At 42.8% G+C, this 23,653-nt stretch overlaps 1 protein-coding gene across 1 annotated transcript; it reads right to left on the bottom strand.

Moving 5' to 3' along the window:
- Positions 1-21,208: 21,208 nt before the first annotated feature.
- LOC115955873 lies at positions 21,209-22,441 on the bottom strand. Its single transcript, XM_031074261.1, has one exon. The coding sequence runs from the start codon at positions 22,439-22,441 to the stop codon at positions 21,209-21,211; it is 1,233 nt and encodes a 410-aa protein (XP_030930121.1).
- Positions 22,442-23,653: the final 1,212 nt, after the last annotated feature.

The following is a 23,653-nucleotide window of genomic DNA, read 5'->3' as shown; positions in this document are numbered from 1 at the left end:
TTTTCTAACTTTAATGTAATAAATAAATAAATAAAAGAAATTTTAACTATTAATAATAATAAAAAAGTTTATACACTACGTGTCCCATTTACATGTTCATGACGCTATAAGGATTGACATTTGTTGTGAAAAATATGAGAAAAGATTATCAAAATATATATTTCATCCTTATCCTCATTACTCATCATTTCCATACATATTTATATCATGTATTGTTACACAAATGGGGGATGGGCATGGGGCACATGAAGTCATGGAACGAGGTGGCCATGGACCCGCGGAATAAAGGAGGAGAGAATCGGAATATAAGAGATATAGGCATTTATAAGCAAACTAATTATTGGCCCGTTGCACGGATTTTTCTTATTTATAAATTTATAAGATTTTTCTTATTTATAAATTTAAATGTTAGTTTATAAACGGTTTAAGTTTTTTTTTTCTTTTTTATTTTTTTTATGATAAGTATATCCCAAGATATATATTAAGTAATTCATCAAAAAAAAGATATATATATTAAGTATTATCTGCAAGTTGAATTTTATTGCATTATTATATATATATATATATATATATATAACCGAATTTTTTAAAACTTCTACCATTTTTCACATCAGCACAACAATAAAAAAATAATAATAATAAAACTTTTCTAAATCCTAAACCTGATGCTCTGCTTCTCTATATTATATTAAATAAAAAACGATTAGAGAGAGATATATAATAGAGAGCATTTGTGAGTTGTGGCCGTAAAACACAGAGATAGAAATCAGATGCAGAGAGTGTTGGAGAGAGAAACCTGAGGGAGGCATCTTCACTACTGTTAGACCGATCTCCCTCCATCTTCCAGTTCCACACAGTTGTCGGTAAGTTTTATTTTCTTGAAAACTTAAGGATGGTGCGAGGGATGGATGCTATCTTTTTCAAAGCCCGAACTAGCCTTGATATAATTAAGACCATTCTTTCTCAGTAATTTTCAACTAATCTTAGTTTCATATTCTAGGGTTTTTAGGTTTGTTGTGTTTATGCGATCAAAATTTGGGCAATCCTGATTGATTTATAATCTGGGTTTGCTTTCTTTTGATTAAAAAATGGGAAATTTCGTTGTTTTTGTTGGGCAATTTGGGTTTTATATCTATGACTTATTATCTGATTTCTGTTTTCCTCCTTCCTGTTTTGATTTTTTTAGTCAAATATATGTTTACTAATTTCAATTTTCGCTTAATTTCCGATTGTTACTTTATAATCTACTTGATAATTTAATGTGCTTTTGATTTTAATCCTATCAGGGGGTTTCTCTACTTGAAAAAGGGTCAAAATTAATGAAGATTTGATTGGTTGGTTTATAATATGGGCGATTTGGGTTTTATATCTATGAATCATTATTTGATTTTTATTTTACTCCTCCCTGATTTGATTGTTTTAGTCAAAGTTGTATTACTTAATTTGATTATAGCTTAATTTTTTATTGTTATTCAGGAGTTTCAGGTTTTGTTTAGGCCACGAAGGGAATGAGTTGCCCACGACTCATTCCCCAACAGGTATTTCTCTTGAAAAAAACAATTCTGGTATTTTTCACGCTATGTGAAGTCCTTAATTTTATGAATACAGGTATATGATGTTTAGTGCTTCCTCTAACTTTATAGAGCCTACATATAAACCATTCACCAATTGAACACTTCTCCTAACTTGTGTGAAATCCACCTATTAGGGGCTTGAGTGAGTTTGGATGATACCATGGTGTTATATTAATTAACAACAAATTTGAAACAATAACCTTTGTTTTGACGCTAAGAAGAAATGCAAGCCTTTTGTTGTAAAATTAGTCTCTGTCACGTTGTAGAGTTGGTCATGATAAATACCTATTAGCCATTACTTTTAGTTGTAGAGAAATTATGAATCTATTGACTATCGAACTATTTGACTAAGGCAAATAACATTAGACTTGATAATGGATTCTTCTTTGCATGTTTCCCTCATTAGGCACATCTCTTAGGCCTGTTTAGTTGCCCATGAATCAAAACCATTCATATTTTGTATAATACTGCATTCACAAATTGTCACTCTATTGGATAGAATGACTTATTTGTGTTTTATGATGTGGATTTTAGCAAAATATTTCTAATTTTGTTAGAGAAAATTGGAACATGTTTGAATTCAAAAATGGCTTGAGAGTGAGGCTATGATTAGCTATTGTCCTGCCCTACATGTATATAAGCATGCAAGGCTATGTGTGTATTTTTCTCATTGGGAATAATTAATTCAAGAAGACGGTGTTTGAACCTAACCAATATAGCTATAATGTTATATAGATTTTGTAGTTATTCTTAGTTTAGTATGAGATTTTAGTAGCATAATAGTGTTCAATACATAAAATTAAATTCATTGCTTTTCATATGTTCAACTTGCATAATTAAGCATAATCCTCACATGAAGCTTTTTTCTTTTTTTCTTTTTTTTGTGTGGATATTGTTAATTTTTAATTGTCTTGGATGTTTGTAGTTCTTTTGCACACTAATATATATTTTACCTTGAATGATACTTTGATATGCATTTTCTTTCATTCTTTTAAAAAAAAATTCTTTTTTTATAGGTTTGGGAAGAGTTTTAGACTTGCATTTTCTTTTTTCTTTTTTCTTTTTTCAGCTAAAAGTAATTGCCTCTTTGCAGTAAAAAAGTTTCAGCTGAGGTTTTGGTTTTTCTTTCATCAAGTTAGTGAGTTAGGCTGCTTAGATTTTGTGCAAAATGTGACTTTTACTTGAAACCACCAACTGACAAATTTCATTCTTAAAAATTTTTGACACACATGAGATTGAATATAGAAGAAGGATGCTTGAGTTATGACCATCAGTGGAATGCTCTTATGGCATTGAGCAATCGTGGTAACTTTTGCAACTACTATTGGCTTGCAAGAAGGAATGGGAGGATATGCATTGTTATAGGCTTGACTCCAGTCCGACTTTGTGAAATGACTTGAGAGGTGTAGGATAAGTGGGAGTCAAAAGGCTAAAGTGAAATATCACTACTTTTAACTTTATTTTACTTATTCCATGAATCAGAAGCGGGGCTTTGCCCCTCTTTTTGGACCCAAGGCTCGCCTCGGCAAGCCAATTTGGGCAGAAGACGTTGTCAGGTGGGGAGTTTGGCTAGAGCGGCACATCTGTCAAAAGATAACGCAAGTGTCCTAAGATGAGCTCAATGAGAATAGAAATCTTGTGTGGAACAAAAGGGTAAAAGCTCGTTTGATTCTGATTTTCAGTATAAACACGAACCATGAAATCATGGCCTATTGATCCTTTAGACATTCGGAATTATCCTTTAGACCTTCAGAATTTGAAGCTAGAGGTGTCAAAAAAGTTACCACAGGGATAACTGGCTTGTGGCAGCCAAGTGTTCATAGTGGCGTTAATAATTTAATGTGCTGGGGTTGAAAAACGTTTCATATGCTTACTTTCAGAATGTCAAGCAGCTGATGATTGGCAATCAAAAGTTTTATTTGTTCTGCTAATTGATTTCCTTCTAGACTTATTTGCTAAGATACCAAATAGCAAACAGTACGAGGTCATCTATGTATTTCCATATTTATGAAAATATGAAACGGTAATTCTTCTAGAAATGAATTCACAAGGAACTCATAAGACACAAAATTCAGCTATCTGATATAGCAATATCCAAAGACCAGGCAATCTGATACAGCATACCCCAAGCATCTGAACCTGTATTCTCTTACTAATATCTAGCTGTAGGTTCTACTAATCCCAAAAATAGTTAGGGAAATCATTGGTCCAATGAATGCCAAATAGTGGGAACTTGGAGGTAGATCAACATTGGAGGTGAACACAAAAATACACAAACATACCCTAAAAGTAAACATTCTAGAAATAACATGAAAATATTATCATCCAATCCAAACAAACAAAAAATACAAATGACATCACAAATTAAGTAAAAAATGTATAATGGAGTACGAGACAATTAATGACACAAACATAGCTAATTTGAAAACCCAATTCAGATAACAATTTATAACACGACATCTTCTACTTGAAAAATTGCAGCAAGGCAGATGTACCCTGCACAAACAGACAAAAACATTGTAACGAAATGCTAAAGAAATTTAACTGCAACTCAGTTTTTTCAATATAAATGGCCGCGTGTTTCAATGCTTAATACTTGATAGGGGCAATAACTTCAAGCTGGGGGCCAAGCTTCTCCTCAGCAGTCTTCTCCACTTTAACCCTCAATTTTGTCAACTGCTTCTTCCTCTCATATGCAACCTGAGCTCTCTCCTTTCTCTTCCTCTCAAGTTCCTGCAGGGGCAAAGAGATTCACAAGCATTAGAAAGCACTCACACAACCATTAATTAGTCAAAGAAGAACAATCACTTAATAATGACTACATAATATGCAGACAATGTTAACCCTGGCAAGTTCTTCATAGTCTAACTTTCAGACAAGTGAAACATATATCCAAATAGCAAAATAGACAATTACACAAATGCCAGCACGAATACAGCAAGAAGAGATTCAAATATTGCTTAATATTTCTAAACATTATCCAATAAATACAGAATAGTCTTGGGACACAGCCGAGGAAGATTCAGTCCTCGGCATGTCCGAGGTCTCCCTAGAAGGAAGGGCAGAAACGGTATAGGAACAGCTTGGAAAAAATCTAAAATATCTAGGTCAATAGAGAAGGATACGCTGGAAAGTATAACGACCAGGGAAAGCTGCCCTTACTGCCATTCAATACTCTGCATCTGACAGAGCCATACTCTCCAACTTTTACAACCACCCCCAACCACTTTGGATATAGGCTGATGGGACAAGTATCAATCCTGAAAAAGTCAATCCTACATGTGGACGAAGGATAAGGAGTACAGGCGAATATAAAAAGAAAAGGAAGCAATCCAAAGAAGTGGCTGGGAAAAATGGCCAAAAACCAGAGCCTCCTAGCCCGCCTCCAGGAGAAAGACTCCTAGGGCAAAAACGACTTAACCATGTACGGACACCACGAAAAACCCACCGTCTGGCGACTGGGGCCTAGCCTTTCAAACCCACGCTCTATAAGTGATATTGTTTGGGCCTTTTTACGTGCGAACCCAACACTGTTACGGGTCGTTACAAATCGTGTCCATACAATTGGCGCCGTTTGTGGGAAAGGCTTGTGTCTTGGCATAGGCGGTAGGACGAGACAGTTCCCTTGTCATTTCTAACATCCGGTTGTAGTATTCTAGTGTAAAGTTCCATCAGGGGCTATGTTTCTTTACTAGGGGCTGCGCTACGTAATGTCAGCCCCACAGATGGTTCTAGGGGCTTGGCCGAGGAGCTAATTCCCCTAAAAACCAAGGTCTCATGCATGGTCCTCGGACTCAAACCTATGGGGAAACCAACTACTTATCAAAATCAAGTTTTGGACAGAACCAAGGTATTGCATGGTCCTCGGACTCAAACCTATGGGGAAACCAACTACTTATCAAAATCAAGTTTTAGACAGAACCAAGGTATTGCATGGTCCTCAGACTCAAACCTATGGGGAAACCAACTACTTATCAAAATCAAGTTTTGGATAGAACCAAGGTATTGCATGGTCCTCGGACTCAAACCTATGGGGAAACCAACTACTTAAGAAAATTCTAAGTCGCTCAGTCCTCGGACCAAATACCAATAAAGGTTAAGGCTGTGAAGGTCATTAGGAAAATGACGAAACACCTTATTGCTCAGCGACCCGCAGGGGCTGTTCATTTTGGGTTACATATCCTCAGATGATTACTTTTTACATGGCACCGAGCATTCAGCCATCACCTCATTCAGTTTGGGGCATACAACCCTTTTTCAGGTCGGTCTTATTATGCAAGGTAGCTTCAATGAGTTCATAATATCATCTTTTTTCTTAGTAAGGGTTTCGGCCCTGAGTATCATTTGTTCAGATCGGCATTATTATGCTAGATAGTTTCCTAAGTATCATTTGTTCAGATCGGCATTATTGTGTTAGATAGTTTCAGCAAGCGCAAAGTAAGGTCCTTTTATTAACAAGGATTTCGGCCCTAAGCATCGTTTAGAATATAAAAGTAAAAAAAAAAAAAAAAGAGTCATGTGGTAATGCGTCTATTCACGGGATAATCATTTCAGAAAGAAGAGGCAGAATATACAAAATAAAACAGTATTGACTTTTATTAATATAAAAAGGTATTACAGGTACAACGAAGGGCTTAAACAAGCCTATACGGAAAATGAATTGCAAAAACAATTAAAAAAAAAAAAACAACAACAACAACCAAACAAACGACCAAAAATCTTTTTAAACTCAGCTCCGAAGTCTCTCCAAATTCTGCCCCAGTAGCGCCCATATTGAGAGGAGGACCTTCTTTGATGAATAAGGAGAAGGAGGAGAAGAAGAGGAAGAAGTAAAAGCACCAGGATGGATCTGGTGATGAGAAAGAAGAAGAAGGGGAGGCAAAAGGAGACACCAGTGAAGGAAGAGAGGAGGAAGCAGGGACACTTAGTCCCTGCCTCAATCCTGACTCCTAGCACGCTGGTGACATGTTAGCTATGCTCATAGGAGAGCGGCTGGTACTGATAATGGGTGATCCCAGCTCAGCCGCACCAAAATTTTGACACGACGAGCCCCTGCTTCGGATTTTGACTGAAAGGAGGATGAGAGATATCTTGAGTCTCTCCCATCCCTGCCCTGACCGAGCCATTTTGAGTTTCGTAAGAATGTAGCATTTCTGGGAAGGGTATGGTCTCTTCATTCCCACTCCTATCTTGAACTTATCACGATTCAAGGTGTGAGCGAGCGGATAAGGGAAACTCTGGGAAAGGCTAAGGATTTTTAGATTTCAGAAGGATTAAAAGGGTCTCTGTACAAGAGAAATAACCCCTTGCCTTTCTTCTTATATGAAGAGTAAAGCGGGAGGTATTTAATCTGTCCAGATTTCCAAGAAAATCTGTAAACGAGAATATACCCGTTCCACTTCCCCACATCATCAATAAACCGTCGAATTTAAATGGTCTCGAAAAAGGAAGACATTAAAAGCACGTTTCGGATAAATGAAACGATAGGAGCGCATCGTGAATGAACTCAGAGGAATGTCTCATAGTCTAAAGTACGGAGCATTTCTGGGATAGATGAAGGGACACCAACATTAATGGAGGGCAGGGCTAAACGAGCCATAATAAAGGCTTGGCATTACCAAAACCCTCCTCTCCAACCAGGAGGTCGGACAGCAGGATTTTGAGGGGCTATTGTGGGGCCCAATAAAGTGTGGCCCTGGCCTATTTATTCATTGGGGCCCAAAGCCCGAGCCGAGGAAGGTTATAGCCCAGGCTCGGTAATGCAAGTACAGAATAGTCTTGGGACACAGCTGAGGACGATTCAGTCCTCGGCATGTCCGAGGTCCCCCTGGAAGGAAGGGCAGAAACGGTATAGGAACAGCTTGGAAAATATCTAAAATATCTAGGTCAATAGAGAAGGATACGCTAGAAAGTATAACGACCAGGGAAAGCTGCCCTTACTTCCATTCAATACTCTGCACCTAACAGAGCCATACTCTCCAACTTTTACAACCACCCCCAACCACTCTGGATATAGGCTGATGGGACAAGTATCAATCCTGGAAAAGTCGATCCTACACGTGGACGAAGGATAAGGAGTACAGGTGAATATAAAAAGAAAAGGAAGCAATCCAAAGAAGTGGCTGGGAAAAATGGCCAAAAACCAGAGCCTCCCAGCCTGCCTCCAGGAGAAAGACTCCTAGGGCGAAAACGACTTAACCATGTACGGACACCATGAAAAACCCACCGTCTGGCGCCTGGGGCCTAGCCTTTCAAACCCACGCTCTATAAGTGATATTGTTTGGGCCTTTTTACGTGCGAACCCAACACTGTTACGGGTCGTTACAAATCGTGTCCATACACTTATATTTCCTTATATATTATTGGTCCAAAAACCATATAATTTATTGAGTCTTAAAACTATAATTCCATATTTCAGCTAATATATCAATTTCAAGTATAAAAATCTACCCAATAATTATAATAATACTATTGATTCACACAAAAATAAAATAAAATACTATTAAAACAATTTTACTATTAAAATATTCTCACAAAAAATTACTATTAAAAAACTGAAATATAAAAGTAAAGTTAAATATTAAAATAGTTTTATTATTTATATATTAAGGTTGTATTTGTTTTGGCTTCAAATCACTTCCAGAAATGCTTTTCCGTAAATGCGGGTGTTTGGTTGCGCATGGAAAATAAATTTTCCGGAAATGCTTTTCAGTTGACCGTGTGTTGAAGTGTAAAATCATTTTCGTTTTTATTTTATCTTCAAATCTCATTTTCCAGAAAACAGAGAGAGAGAGAGAGAGAGAGAGAGAGAGAGAGGAAGAAGAGAGAGCCCATCACCGGCGACCCACGAGCCTTCGACTTCGCCGGCGACCCAAAGCCTTCGTACCACGAACCCACGAACCAATCTTCGACTTCGTCGGCAAACCCAGAGCCCAGATCACGCCACGAACCCAGAGCCTTCGACCCACGAGCCTTCGACTTCACCGGCGACCCAGAGCCTTCACACCACAAACCAATCTTCGACTTCGCTGGAAAACCCAGAGCTCAGATCACGCCACGAACCCAGAGCCTTCGACCCACCGATCTTCGACCCAGAGCCTTCGGGCGACCTAGAGCCTTGGACTTCACAGAAAACCCATGAACCGATCTCTCTCTCTCTCTCTGTGATTTTGATTTTTATTGTTGTTGGTGGTGTGGGTGGTGGTGTTTTGGTGGTTTTTCTGTTGTGTGGTGGTCGGTTTTATGTGGGTGGTGGTGGAAAATAGCATTTTCAGAATGTTACCAAACACATGAAAATATTTTCTAGAACAATTTTCATAATGCAACCAAACACTTGAAAATATTTTCCTTTCCCGAAAATAGCATTTCCGAAAAATATTTATTTTCTGGAAAATATTTTACGGGAACCAAACACAGCCTAAGTGTGAACCCACATAAACAAAGCCTAAAACTTGTTGTCAAGTCTCTTTGTCATTTCCAACACCTAGTCACGTGCTAGGTTCACAAAACAAGAAAGAAAACACAGAAAGTAGGCAAAGAAAATTCAAAATAGAATTGAAGGACCAGCGGACGAAAAGAAAGAAGAAGAAGAAGAAAAAGAAGATGAAGCAACAGCAGCTGCCACTAGGTTCATTCCGACAACCGTCGACGTGGTGGAAACCTGCTATAAAGGGATGAGTACGTGAGCCATTCAACTTGTAAGATGAGCTGCGATGGGTTCAGGTAATAGCCATTAAAACTTGAAAAGGAAAAATTTTCTGCATTTATCAGTTGATTTAGTACTGGCCAAAATATGTCTACCGGCCAAAATTCACCGAAACAAGCCGAAATGGCTGAAACGGGCCGGTACGAACCGAAATTTGGTCCGAGGTGGAACAAGAGGGTGATTCGTACCGGTTTAAGGACTAGTACAAAATTTTCAGACCATTCCGGCCGGAACGGAACGGTATTAATAACAATGCTTTTAAGGATCAAATTGGTCATTTTTAAAATATCTTGGACCTAACTGTAACTAATCCAAACCTCAGGGGTGTTTTCTAGAATTTACCCTTCTATATATAATCTCTTCCTTTTTAGGGTTCTTTTTCGATCAGATCAGACGGCTGCCATGCTAACATACATGTTCACCATGGGCCCAACCCACCCACTTCAAAGCCCAATTTTAATTTTGCACAATGTTTTGTTTTGCATTTGATCATACGGGCTTGGGCTTACAATGCTTGCCCATACTTCTAGTGAACTTCTGTTTTTCTTAATAATAATAATACATGCCCGTTTTATCCTAAACTTTTCTTTTGTGGACAACACTTAAAAGATTTGCAAATAATTGATGCAAAGGCAATGGTAAGTTGCAAATAATTCACAGTTAAATCTTTAATTTTCCAGATGAAGCCCTTGATCCACCATTTCTACTACCTAAGAAGACAAACACCAAAACACCTATGAAACTCAAAGTCTAAAAAATCTGATCAAAACTAGCAAAACCCAGATAGAGAATTGATTGAATTTCACAAAAAAGATTATTTTTTGTTGAAGGGCCCATATGCAGATCATCGATTTGACTGGGGAAAGTGGTCAATTGGGCCTCTGAAACTGATCCAAAATGTGAAAATATGAACGCTGAGTGTGGCTTTTGGTTGCATGTTATTTGGATCAAAGAGATTAGTAGAGATTGAAGAGAGAGAGAAACTAGCTAAAGATTAAGAAAATGAAGATGATAAACGTTGAAGGTTGAAGGTTGAGTAAAAAAGGTAAAAAGTTGACATTTTGAAGTTTTTGGAAATGGGTTTATATATGGTAGGGGCCTGGTTTTTCTGCAGTCACTGGTTCTGCAGTTTTTTTTTTTTTTTTTTTTTTTTTTTTTTTTTTAAACTCCAATGTCATTAAAAAGCAGGCAAACACTTTATTTATGCCTTTCCTCTTGGATGGAGTGTTCAAGCTTGACTTGAGGAATGATCGTGATGGTCTCGAGGTCAGAGGAAACTGCTTTAGGGGCGTCACATATTTCCTTTAATCTCTTTGCGAATAGAGCAAATTCTTTTTTGGTGACTTTTCGCTTTTGTTGGAGGATAGGTTTTGTAAGGATTTGAGGAAAGAGTCATGAATTGAAGGGATTGGGGATGCTTGGATCATAAGAAGGGGTTGGGCAAAATTTGCTGAATAGTAGTTTTTAATGACAATTTTAGGTAGATAGCACGATGGTGGTGAAGTTATTTAGGCCGTTTGGTACATGTGTTTAAACGCATGTTTTTAGTTTTTAAACAATATTACATGTATTTTCATACACTTTTTCACTCACACGTATTTTCAAAAAAATTGAAAACTGTTGTTTAAACACATTATCGTTTAGCTATGTAAACTCTTCTTAGATCTCAAATTTGTCAAACTCAAGTTCTAACCTAAAATCAAGTTTATCAAACTCAAATTTCAATTAGTTTAGGTTGTATGGCAATCTGACGTTGTATAACAAATTGAAGATCTAGTTTGCTAAACTCGATTTTGAGTTGAAACTCAAGTTTAAAAAAGAGTCTACGTAACTAAATAACTTCACTCACATGCTATTCTCCTATAATTTTCCTTAAAAAGTAGTATTTTGCCCAAGGGGCTGAGATTGAAGAATGGTTTGTGATATGTTTATGGGAGGAAGGGTCAGGTTGTTGAGCATATATGTCTGACTTAGTTAAGTTATTTGGATTTAGGCTTATTTGATGTGTTCCAAATCCTGGTGGAATGGTTGGGCTTAGACTTCCATTTTGATATTCCTTTGATGTATGGGTGGGAAGGTATTGGGTTGTTGGCTAGTGTGGGCTATTTGCTGGGGTCAAAGAGATAAGAGGGAAGAGGTTGACGTCTTAGGATAAGCTAACAGACTGTTCACAAAGGGTCCCTTGCTCAATAGCACTACTACGGGTCTTGGGGTGGTACTGCACTGACATGTCAAGGCTGGCCGTTTGTGCGTCCTTGAGTGAGTGATCCTGGGAAGGACATTTTGTCATGGACAAGACATGGTTGGGGTGGTCTGCTGATCTGCTGGTTGATCTTGATCCCGGGGAAGCGCCGATGTTAGACAAAGTGGGTGATATTTCAACTACTTCCAATGGGTGGGGGTAGCAGTTGGGTACAACAAAAGCCTTTGTAGAAATATCGTTGTTTTTTGCCCTCAGCCAAGGGCCCGAGGCTCTAAACTCATAATCAAATGGATTTTTGAGTCTGAAAATGTTATCTTTACATGTTTGGAGCTCATGTCCAATAATGTCGCATCCATAGCACACATTTGCAAGCTTTTCGAATTTCAAACCAATTGAAAGTTCTGGTAGGTTGGCCTTAGGAAGGAAAACTCCTGGCATGAGAGGTCGGCTTATATCTATATCAATTTGCACACTAGTGAATCTTTTCTGGCTACTTTCTTGCTCTCCTGCTAAGTTCACTTCCACCACGTTGCCGGCTTTTGCACCAATCTTCAGGAGATTATCTTTAGATTTCCAAAGGTCTGGGAGACCAAGGATTTGGACCCAGAATGTGGAGGAAGAAAAGGAAACTTTTTGCTACGCTAGAGAAGGGCTCCAGTGCTTGAGAATCAGGTGGCCTCCTTGGATAGACTGCGGTTTTCTCTAGTATGCTTTATGGAGGTCAGCCTCATGCTAGAAGGTGAACATGAACACACACTTGTCCATGCGCTTGACTTGGATCGAGAATGTTTTTTGTTTTTTGGAGAATGCTGTGGTTACATGTTAGAGTAATAATAAATATTTAATCCTATCAATAATAATAGTAACAATAATAAATTTTTAATGATTATAAGTTTTAATATATATATTTCAAAATAAGAAATATATTGTTAATAATAATTCATTAATTTTTCATGCATAAGTTTAAGTTAACAAACCACTGTTAGTTTCTTTAAAACCTTCTCCCCTTGTATGTGTGTGTGTTAAAATATTTAGTATTCTAAAAAAAAAAAAAAATAAGTTAATGAGTGTTTTAAAGGTAGAAAACAAGTTTGTTTAAATTTTCATTCAATAATGATTTTATTCATTTTCACATAAAATAAAGTCAGGCTATACAAAAATATTTACACAATCACATTGAATTATGAATTATTGACATGAGTGTTTCTTCTTTGTTTCATAAAAATAAAAATAGTGTTTCTTCTTTTTGGACAAAAAAATAAACACACCAAATTGATTATTATCACCACTGTAAGGGCGGATTTTAGGGCCCAGGCCCAGCACGCAGGCGATTCTGGCCCAAAAGATCCTCAACAATGAATTTGTAGAGAGTGGGTCGTAGAACTAGGTCTAAACAGAGTAAATGTAGCTGTTAGTAAGCCATGCAACCATTTGAACGTGGGAATGTTTTATTGAGTTTCCTAGGACTACAGTTCATGGGACAATATCTTCTGCTTTGTTTGCAGAACTTCTCTCTCTTTCTCTCCTTTTTCTTTTCTTCCACCCCCCCTTCTCATGAGGGTTTTCTTCTCTTATATAGCATTTTTCAAACGATAATGACCCTACACTTATTTATCATCTGGGCCTCTACTTGAGTGCCTGTCTCATAGGACATCCTCCTTCTTTTCTGTGAGTTGCACTGGCCAAGGTAAGACTGTTCTCCTGTCTTCTCCACATTAATGCGGCTGGAAAAGTAGCTTCCTTGCATTTAATGCGGCAGTTGTGGTTGCCCCCTGAACGTCTTGCCTTTTTCTTTGATTTTGGATGACCTTTCTCCATGTAAAGGGTGTGAAGTGGACTTCCCATTTGGTGCGTCCGAGGAGGCACTCCTCCTCGGACGCCCCTAAACAAGCCCGGCCCAACATGATTGGGCTGGGGGTCCTCTGTCCGTATTTTCGCTTCTTATTATGGTTTGGCTTTGTACAGATATCATGGCCCAAAGCTTACTGGCGAACTCTACTCCCACAATAGCCCCTCAAAATTCCGGCTCTTCCTTCTTGGTCCGAGGAGGAAAGGCGGGATTTTGATACCTACTGGACAGTGCGTTGTGGATTCCTGCTTTACACGTGCAGGAACGTGCCCTCACGTGCCTCATTAATGCTGCAGGCATTTATTGGCCCGGGGGGAAATAATTGCAGCTTTTTGGAGTTTTACGCTCTTTCAATCCAACGGTTGGAGACCGGATCAACGGTGGACGACGCTTCATTTGCTCTAGGCGGGAGTGCGTCTGTCCAACTCCCTCTGAGAATATAAGGTTTTGAAGGCGTTCATTCCTCGCTTTTGACGAATGTTCCAGTATTCAGAACATCTCAGAGCCTTCTCCTTCAGCACGTTCTTACCTTCGCCGCCGTTCTTTTGAAGATTCCGTCGAGTTTCTTACCCGTAAGTGTGCGCTTCTCCTTTGTTACTCTTCATTAGACAAATCTGCCTTCACGTTGTCTAGGATTAGAGGGGATGGGTAGGCTTGAAAAAATGGTAGACTCTCCGGCCAGTATGGCGGGCTTCAGGGCGAAGTATCGTATTCCACCGGAGGTAGGTTTAGAGTATTGCCACCAGGAGGAAATTCTGTTCAAGAGAAGAACGGGGGAAGTCGTAATTCCAATGATAGCCTTCATGGAAGGAGGAATGACGATTCCAATGGGGAGAATAACTAGGGACTACCTACGTTGTCATAGATTGGCCCCCCACCAGTGCACCACGAACCTGTTACGGATCCTGGGGTGCGCCGACGCCTTAAACGACCAGATGAACCTCGGCCTTTCATGGCACGACGTGGTTCATCTTTATGAATGCCATAAGCTCGGTGACTCTTACTACTTAAAGTCCAGGACTGACGAAGTGAGGTTGATATCCTGCCTTCCCAAGTCCAGCAAAGGCCTGAAGGACGACCATTTGATCGTCTCCGGAATATGGCATGACGGCATTCACTGTCCGACTAGGGCGGGAACGCCAGGTGGGGTGGCATAGAACTAGATTCCGTGGGGAGGACCTTAGTTTTTGAGCCCTCCCCCCTCTTTTTTCTTGTCGTTTTATTTTAAACTTGTTGGTTTGGTTGCGTGCCTCCTCGGACTAACATGAAAACTTTAACGGCCTTTGCAGACAAGGAGCGAACATCCCTTCGACTGAGCTTGGTCAACGTCCCAGCTTTAAACTACCTCCTGAGATCCGAGATTTTTGTAAGCAAGGACGGACAATTACGGTCGGCTCCCTTGATTCTGGACTACGTTCCCCTCACTCGATCCTTGGTAGACGCCGGCCAAGCAATAAGGGCTGGCAGTCCAAGATTGGCACGTATTGACGTATCCATACCAGGGTTCCTCGCTTCAACGGATTTACCTCCTGTTCGGCTGCCTCCCCAACGAGCCTTTCCCGCAGTGGTTATCCCGGAGGAGGAGGCTGATTCTTCGCATTCATCCTTAGAGGAACAAATAGACCAGTTCCAATTTACCGAGGAAGGAGAGGCGTCGGCCAGGGTAGTAGAGCTCTCGGACTCCGACGCCGATTTAGACCGCGCCTCAGCGGCTCCTGATACTGGTTTAGTTGTCGCACAAGCGGATACCAGTGAAGAGACTGAAGAAGAAGGGATGGATTTAAAGCCAAGGGCTGGCCTCAGGGGCCTTCTATCTAACAGGAGCAAGGGGCAGTCCTCTAAGGAGGTCTCGAAGGAACAAACTGCCCCTAAGGCTCCTACTCCTCCTCTCCCTCCCTCGTCGGACGCGGCGCTGCAGCCTATGTCTAATTTAAGGTGAAAAAGGTCTATAGAAGAAACAGAGGAGGGAGAGATTGGTCGTGAAAAGGCCAGGCCTCAAAAGAAGGGCAAGGAGCTGAAAGAGCCCCGAGAGAAGAGAACTAGGTCCACTGATAGCCGAGACGAGGCGGCCATTCGTAGGGACCAACGAACATGGTCACCGCGGATCGAATTAGACGGCGCCCCAATCCCCTGGGATGCAACCTTATGGGAATCCCAACGAGGGCAGGCATCATTCTTGGCTGAGGCCCTGCAGCAGCCTCTTCTCTTGCCTCGTGATATGGAGGGTCTCAGAAAGACTCGTCAGCCCGAACTTTTCATGTCTTTGAAGAGAGACATGGCCATGGTAAGTGGAATCTTCTATCTCGTCTCCATATTGTGTACTCTCTCATCGTCATGTTTTAATAGGGTTTTCATTTCCCTCCAAGTGCAGGTCACTCAAAAAAATTTTGTTGCAGAGGAATGGGCCAAGAAGGCTTGTGAGGATCTGCATAGGGAGGCTCAGTCCCGCTCTGTCGCTAAGAAGGCTGCTGGCGACCTCAAACTAGATTTTTATCGCCAGAGTAATGAAATAAAGGAGGCGAAGAAGGCTCATGCGAGTGCAGAAGCCGGCCTTAAGAACGCTGAAAAGCAGGCTGACGATCTGCGCATACAGCTCCGCCAATCTGAGGAGAAACTCACAGCGGAGCAGCAGGCGGTTTCAAAGCTCAAGGCTGAGCTTGCAAGGACCAAAGAGGAGGCCCGCTTGGCCAGGGAGGCTGCCGAGAAGGCTGTGGCGGCCTCGTATGATCGTGGAGTCCATGATACCGAAATCAGGCTGGCAGAGGAAGTGGCCACGGTTTGCAGGGAGTATATCACCATGTCCTGGGGTGTAGCCCTGGATCGCGCAGCTGTCCCAGCAGACTCTGATCTCAGGAAGGCTGAGAACATCTTTTTCCCGGAGGACGTGCCTGAAATTCCCGATGAAGTTGCCTCCACAGAACCTCTTCCAACGGACTCCTCCCTTCCCGAGACTCGAGGCCATGAGCAGGCCGCGCAGGGCAAGTTACCCGAGGACAGCCTTTCCATCAATGAGATCGTCACACAGGCCAAGGAGGCTACTTCAGGGACCCAAGCAACTGATGACCAAACCACTCCTGGCCAAGGCTCTTAGGAGACTAGTATAGGGTTTATTTGTCTTATCTTTTGTATTTTGTTTCGTTTTTCCTTGTTAGTGTTTGTAAATAGAACTGCCTTCGATTTTTAATGATAAAGGTTATTCCCTTTCAGATATCGTTGTTTTATTCTCTTTTGTTTTTATTATGAATGGATATCTGTTCTGTCACTTGCTGTTGAAAGTTAAGTATAGATGAATGAATACGTGAAAATAACGGTAATTTCCCCAAGTCTGTGGCCGAGAATCCATGCAGGACTTGGGTTCTGTTTAACTCTTAGTAAGAATCGCTTCGCGGTTAATTTCCCCCAAGTCTGTGGCCGAGGTGCCATGCAGGACTTGGGTTCTGTTTAACACTCAATGAGAATCGCTTCGCGGTTAATTTCCCCCAAGTCTGTGGCCGAGGTGCCATGCAGGACTTGGGTTCTGTTTAACACTCAATGAGAATCGCTTTGCAGTTAATTTCCCCCAAGTCTGTGGCCGAGGTGCCATGTAGGACTTGGGTTCTGTTTAACACTTAGTGAGAATAATACTCGCGGTTAATTTCCCCCAAGTTTGTGGCCGAGGGGCCATGCAGGACTTGGGTTCTGTTTAACACTTAATGAGAATCGCTTCGCGGTTAATTTCCCCCAAGTCTGTGGCCGAGGTGCCATGCAGGACTTGGGTTCTGTTTAACACTTAATGAGAATCACTTCGCGGTTAATTTCCCCCAAGTCTGTGGCCGAGGACCCATGCAGGACTTGGGTTCTGTTTAACACTCAATGAGAATCGCTTCGCGGTTAATTTCCCCCAAGTCTGTGGCCGAGGTGCCATGCAGGACTTGGGTTCCGTTTAACACTTAGTGAGAATAATACTCGCGGTTAATTTCCCTCAAGTCTGTGGCCGAGGGGCCATGCAGGACTTGGGTTCTGTTTAACACTTAGTGAGAATCGTTTCGCGGTTAATTTCCCCCAAGTCTGTGGCCGATGAGCCATGCAGAACTTGGGTTCTGTTTAACACTGAATGAGAATCGCTTCGCGGTTAATTTCCCCCAAGTCTGTGGCCGAGGTGCCATGCAGGACTTGGGTTCTGTTTAACACTTAATGAGAATCGCTTCGCGGTTAATTTCCCCTAAGTCTGTGGCCGAGGTGCCATGCAGGACTTGAGTTTTGTTTAACACTCAATGAGAATCGCTTCGCGGTTAATTTCCCCCAAGTCTATGGCCGAGGATCCATGCAGGACTTGTGTTCTGTTTAACAAGTAGTGAGAATAATACTCACGGTTAATTTCCCCCAAGTCTGTGGCCGAGGAGTCATGCAGGACTTGGGTTCTGTTTAACACTTAGTGAGAATCGTTTCGCGGTTAATTTCCCCCAAGTCTGTGGCCGAGGAGCCATGTAGAACTTGGGTTCTGTTTAACACTGAATGAGAATCTGCACAGCAATACAGCATTAAAGATCATATCTTATATTAATAATAGTACCTTTTCAGGTTGTTTACATTCCAAAGGCGTGGCACTACATGCTCGTCCAAGTCTTCCAAATAGTAGGCTCCTACGCCGGCTACGGAAGTGATGCGGTACGGTCCCTCCCAGTTTGGTCCGAGCTTTCCCCTTGCGGGGTTCCTCGCAGTGCCTAAGACCTTCCTCAGTACTAGATCCCCAGGGGCCAAGGGTCTGGCCTTCACCTTGGCGTCATAACCTTGCTTGAGCTTCTGCTGATAGTTAGCTAGGTGGACCATCGCGGCTTCCCTTCTTTCGTAGATGGGGTCCAAGCTCCTTTCTAGAAGTTTGTTATTGGTAGTGGGGCAGAAGGTGGTAGTCCTTTGTGTTGGGAAGTTCACCTCCAGTGGAATGACAACCTCGGCCCCATAGGTCATTGAAAAAGGGGTCTCCCCTGTGGATCTACGAGGCGTGGTACGGTATGTCCACAAGACATGGGCTAATTCCTCCACCCATCTTCCTTTCGCGTCATCTAGTCTCTTTTTCAGTCCGTTCATTATGGTTTTATTCACGGCTTCTGCTTGTCCATTACTCTGGGGGTAAGCTGGCGTAAAGTACCGGTTAATAATTCCTAGCTCATTGTAGTATCTTCTGAAGGCTTTGCTGTCAAACTGGAGCCCGTTGTCCGACACCAGGGTGTGCGGGGTGCCGAACCTGGTGACTATATTTTTCCAGAGAAACTTCTTGACATCGAAGTCCCTAATGTTAGCCAGCGCCTCAGCCTCCACCCATTTGGTGAAGTAGTCGGTGCCGACGAGAAGAAATTTCCTGTTCCCTGTTGCCTTGGGGAATGGACCAAGTATATCTAGGCCCCATTGCGCAAATGGCCAGGGACTGGACATTGGGTTTAGCTCACCACCAGGCTGGTGTATGCTCGGAGCGAATCTCTGGCATTGGTCGCACTTCTTCACATAATCCAAGGCTTCTTTGTGCATGCTCGGCCACCAATAACTCAGCGTTAAGGCTCTGTGAGACAAAGACCTACCCCCTGTGTGACTTCCGCAAATTCCTTCATGTAACTCTTCCAGGATGAGTTCAGCAGCATCTGGGTGCACACATAGCAAATACGGCCCTGAGAACGAGCGTCTGTAAAGCTTGGAGTCTTCCAACAGCCAGAATCGAGTAGCTTTTCTCCTGATTTTGCCAGCCTCAACCCTATCATCTGGCAAGGTGTCGTGCTTTAAGTACCGAACGATAGGGTCCATCCAGCTCGGTCCTGCCCTAATGTTATGTATTCCAACCCCATTTGGCCTTCTTTGTTTGTGGACGGAGGATCTCTTCCACCAAAATGACTCGAGGTAGGGGTTGGGCCGAGGAGGTGGCCAACGTCGCGAGAGAATCGGCATGAGTGTTCCCGCTTCTGGGTATGTGCGTCAAGCGGAATTGATGAAAATGGGCCTGCAGGTGCTTAACTCGTACTAGATAATCTTGCATTCTTTCGTCCTTTGCCTCCATGTCTCCATTTACCTGCCCCACAATAAGTCTTGAATCCGAGAACATGTCTACGGATTTCCCCCCCATTTTCCGAATCATTCCCATTCCCTCCAATAGTGCCTCATATTCGGCTTCGTTATTCGTTGCTGTAAAACCGAGTCTCAATGACTTCTCTATTGTGATCCCTTCAGGTGAGACCAGGACAAGTCCTAATCCTGAGCCCCTTTGGTTTGACGCGCCATCAATGTATGCTTTCCACCAAGTGTTTTCATGCTGAGAGACTGCGCTGATCATCTTCTCATCAGCCCCTAGTGTTCCCACCACGTTTTGTTCCTCTAGCGTGGGCTCCGTAAACTCGGCTATTAGGTCGGCAAGGACCTGGCCCTTTACAGCAGTACGAGGCATGTACTTAATATCGAAAGCGCCCAGGATCGTTCCCCACTTTGCAATTCTGCTTATGTAATCGGTGCTGTGTAGGACAGATTTTATGGGGAGTTGTGTTAGTACCACCACAGTGTGCGCTTGGAAGTAGTGGGGAAGCTTTCACGTTGCTTTCACGTTGCCTGCACGACGGCCAAGATAGCCTTTTCAAGGGGTAGATAGCGGGTTTCTGCCTCCTGCAGGGATTTGCTAAAATAATAGACTGGTCGTTGTGTGCCGTTGTCCTCTCGGATTAGCACCAAGCTTACTGTATGCTGGGCCACTGCTATGTAGGCAAACAAAACCTCGTCGGCCTCGGGGCTGGACATGATTGGCGGTCTGGCGAGGTATTCCTTAGCTGTTGGAAAGCCATAGTGCACTCCTCATTCCACTCAAATCCTTTCTACTTGTGTAACAGGAGAAAAAATGGCCTGCATCTATCTGCTAAACGCGAGATGAAACGGTTTAAAACTGCTACCATACCAGTAAGCTTCTGGACTTCTTTTGGGTTTCGAGGAGGCTGCAAGCCATGGATGGCTCTTATTTGGTCGGGGTTTGCCTCAATGCCTCTATGAGTCACCATATAGCCCAAGAATTTTCCAGATCCCACTCCAAATGAACATTTGGTTGCGTTTAGCCGTAATTTATACTTTCTCAGTATTTGAAAAACGTTGCCGAGATCTTCAATATGGTTGGGGGCCAACTTACTTTTAACCACCATGTCGTCTATGTACACTTCAACGTTTTTACCCATCTGCTGTTCAAACATTCTGGTCATCATCCTTTAATAGGTTGACCCGGCATTTTTTAGGCCGAAGGGCATCACTTTATAGTGGTAATTCCCAACGGGGGTGACAAAAGCAGTCTTCTCCTGGTCTTCGGCAGCCAAGGGTATCTGGTGGTAGCCCTGAAAGGCATCTAGAAAACTCATCCTTGGGTGTCCGACAGTTGAATCTACCAACCGGTCTATCTTGGGCATTAGGAAGGGATCCTTGGGACATGCCTTGTTCAGGTCCGTGAAGTCTACGCAGACCCGCCATTTCCCGCTCTTCTTCTTCACCACTACCGTGTTAGCCAACCACTCGGGATAGAACACCTCCTTGATAGTCCCAACTTTCTTCAATCTTGCAACCTCTTCTCTCACGGCGTCGGTATGTTCTTTCGACGGTCGTCGAGGAGCCTGCCTCTTAGGTGTTATGGCCGGGTTCACATTAAGGTGGTGGCAGATGAAATCTGGGTCGACCTCGGGGGCCTCATAGGGGTCCCAAGCAAACACGTCTACATTTTGTCGGAGGAAAGCAGTCAGTGTTGACTTCTCCTCGGGCGGTAGTTCTGAACCAATTTGAAAAAACCTCTCAGGGTCTGCTCCGACGAGTACTTTCTCTAGCTCCTCACAGTTCACATCCGCGGCCGATCCTCCATTACACGTAGTCGGCGCAGAGGTCTTTGATTGCTATAAGTCCCTCTCGGCTGAAGTGGAGGGCTCATTACTAAGACGTTGTGATATTGCCGACACCATGCATTGCCTAGCCATTTTTTGGCTCCCTATTATTTCCTTGATTTGATCTCCTGAGGGATACTTTACTTTTTGGTGCAAGGTTGACGGCACAGCCCCTAGTGCATGAATCCATGGCCGGGCAACAATAGGAGTGTAGGGGGAGTATGCATCTACGACAATGAAGTTCACTTCTACCACGTCTGAGTCTGTTTGCACAGGCAACTTGATCATGCCTTTCGGGATAACGATTTTTCCTTCAAAGCTGACCAGGGGGTAATCGTATGGCGACAGGTCTTCCTGCTTCAAGTTCAGCCCCTTATACAAATCAGGATACATTACCTCCACGGCGCTGCCTTGATCAACTAATACCCTCTTCACGTCATAACCCTCTATTCTGAGTGTGACAACTAGGGCATCATCATGGGGTTGAATAGTCCCTTGTTTGTCTTCCTCCGTGAACCCGATTAATGGCGTGGCGCTCTTTCTAGCTCTCTTGGGTTCTTTGCCGTTTGGCTCAGTTTGGAAACTGCTCACTGACATTACCCTGAAGGGGGCAAATCCTGTCCTTCTAGGTGCGGCGAGAATGACATTAATTGTGCCAATGGGTGGCCTCAACGTACTTTGTCTGGTTTCATTCTTTGATGGTTCTTGCCATCCTTCAGGGCGATGCAGTAGATGTTTTAGCTTCCCTTCTCGGACGAGCCGGTCTAAATAGTTCTTCAAGTTCCTGCAATTATCAATAGTATGGCCTGGCTCCTGATGGTACGCACAATACAGGTTCTGATTACGCTTCAAAGGGTCGCCAGCCATCTTGTTCGGCCATTGAAAGAAAGGCTCATACTTCAACTTCTCTAGGATTTTGTGAAGAGGTTCTCGGAACACAGCATGGATTGCTTGAGCCCCGGTAGATCCGGACTGCTCTACATAGTCCCTTCTCGGCCTGTTACCGTTGTTAAATCTTTCCAACCTGAAGTCCCTCCTCTCCTGAGGGACGACCTTCGCTTTACCTTTCCCCATCTGTTGGTCCTCCTCAACCCTTTTGTACTTGTCAATTCGGTCCATGAGTTGGCGCACGCTGGTGACTAGCTTTCCAGTGAGGGACTTTCGTAAGCCATGTTCTGTCGACAAGCCCCTTTTAAACGTACTGATGGTGACGTCATCATATTTCCCTTTTATCTCATTATACATTTCCCAGTATCTATCCGAGTAGGCCTTCAGCGTCTCTCCTTCCCGCATGGAGAAGGATAGGAGGGAATCGAGGGGCCGAGGGACTCTGGTGTTGGTGATGAAACGGGAACCAAAAGCCTGCGTCAGCTGTGTAAAGGAATCTATGGAATTCGGTTGGAGGGAATCGAACCATCTCATCGCCATAGGTCCTAAGCTAGATGGGAATATCCTACACATTAACGCCTCATCCCTGGTGTGGACAACCATCCTCTGGTTGAATTGGCTCACATGCTCCACTGGGTCGGTCCGACCATTGTATATAGCGAACGTTGGTTGATGGAATCGCCGAGGGAATGCTGCCCTCTCTATTCTACGGGTAAACGGCGACTGGGAGATGCTATCCAGGGCCTTACTCATGGCGTCGTTGGCCAGGCCTTGGTAAGATGGGCTTTTGTGGCTGCGTTTACGAGGTCTCTCTTCCTCGTAGGAAAAGGTCTCGCTCGGAGGGGTTCTTGATCTTCGTCGGTATTCGTTATCCTCGTCACTGCTCGAGCCCGAGCTGGGTGAAAGACGTTTCTGTTATGCTCGGCGCAGCTTTTTCTTCAAATCATCAATCTCTTTTCGTAAAGCCTTTCAATCGTTTTGCTCATGGGATGCATGATCCTTCCCCTTTGAACGGCTTTTACTCGTGTGAGAGGTGTTCACGCTTCCCTCTCGTTGGTTATGTTGGTCGTTCCCTCGTTCGACATTTAAAAAATTGTCCTGCCGTTGAGAATCTGCACGTCCGGTTTGGCGCGGGCCTGATCCTTCCATTTCTTACTGTTCACTTGTCGAGACACAAATTCTTCCCACAGACGGCGCCAATTGTAAGGGCGGATTTTGGGCCCAAAACCAGCACGCAGGCGATTCTGGCCCAAAAGACCCTCAACAATGAATTTGTAGAGAGTGGGTCGTAGAACTAAGTCTAAACAGAGTAAATGTAGCTGTTAGTAAGCCATGCAACCATTTGAACGTGGGAATGTTTTATTGAGTTTCCTGGGACTACAGTTCATGGGACAATATCTTCTGCTTTGTTTGCAGAACTTCTCTCTCTTTCTCTCCTTTTTCTTTTCTTCCACCCCCCCTTCTCATGAGGGTTTTCTTCTCTTATATAGCATTTTTCAAACGATAATGACCCTACACTTGTTTATCATCTGGGCCTCTACTTGAGTGCCTGTCTCATAGGACATCCTC

The sequence above is a fragment of the Quercus lobata genome, chromosome 1 (assembly GCF_001633185.2).
Source record: "Quercus lobata isolate SW786 chromosome 1, ValleyOak3.0 Primary Assembly, whole genome shotgun sequence".
NCBI lineage: Eukaryota > Viridiplantae > Streptophyta > Magnoliopsida > Fagales > Fagaceae > Quercus > Quercus lobata.
This window is presented reverse-complemented; position numbering and strand designations above follow the sequence as displayed.

What these genes read in the sequence shown, in the direction of transcription:
- LOC115955873 (XM_031074261.1), bottom strand. Translation starts at nt 22,441, where the DNA reads ATGTATAATGAGATAAAAGGGAAATATGATGACGTCACCATCAGTACG.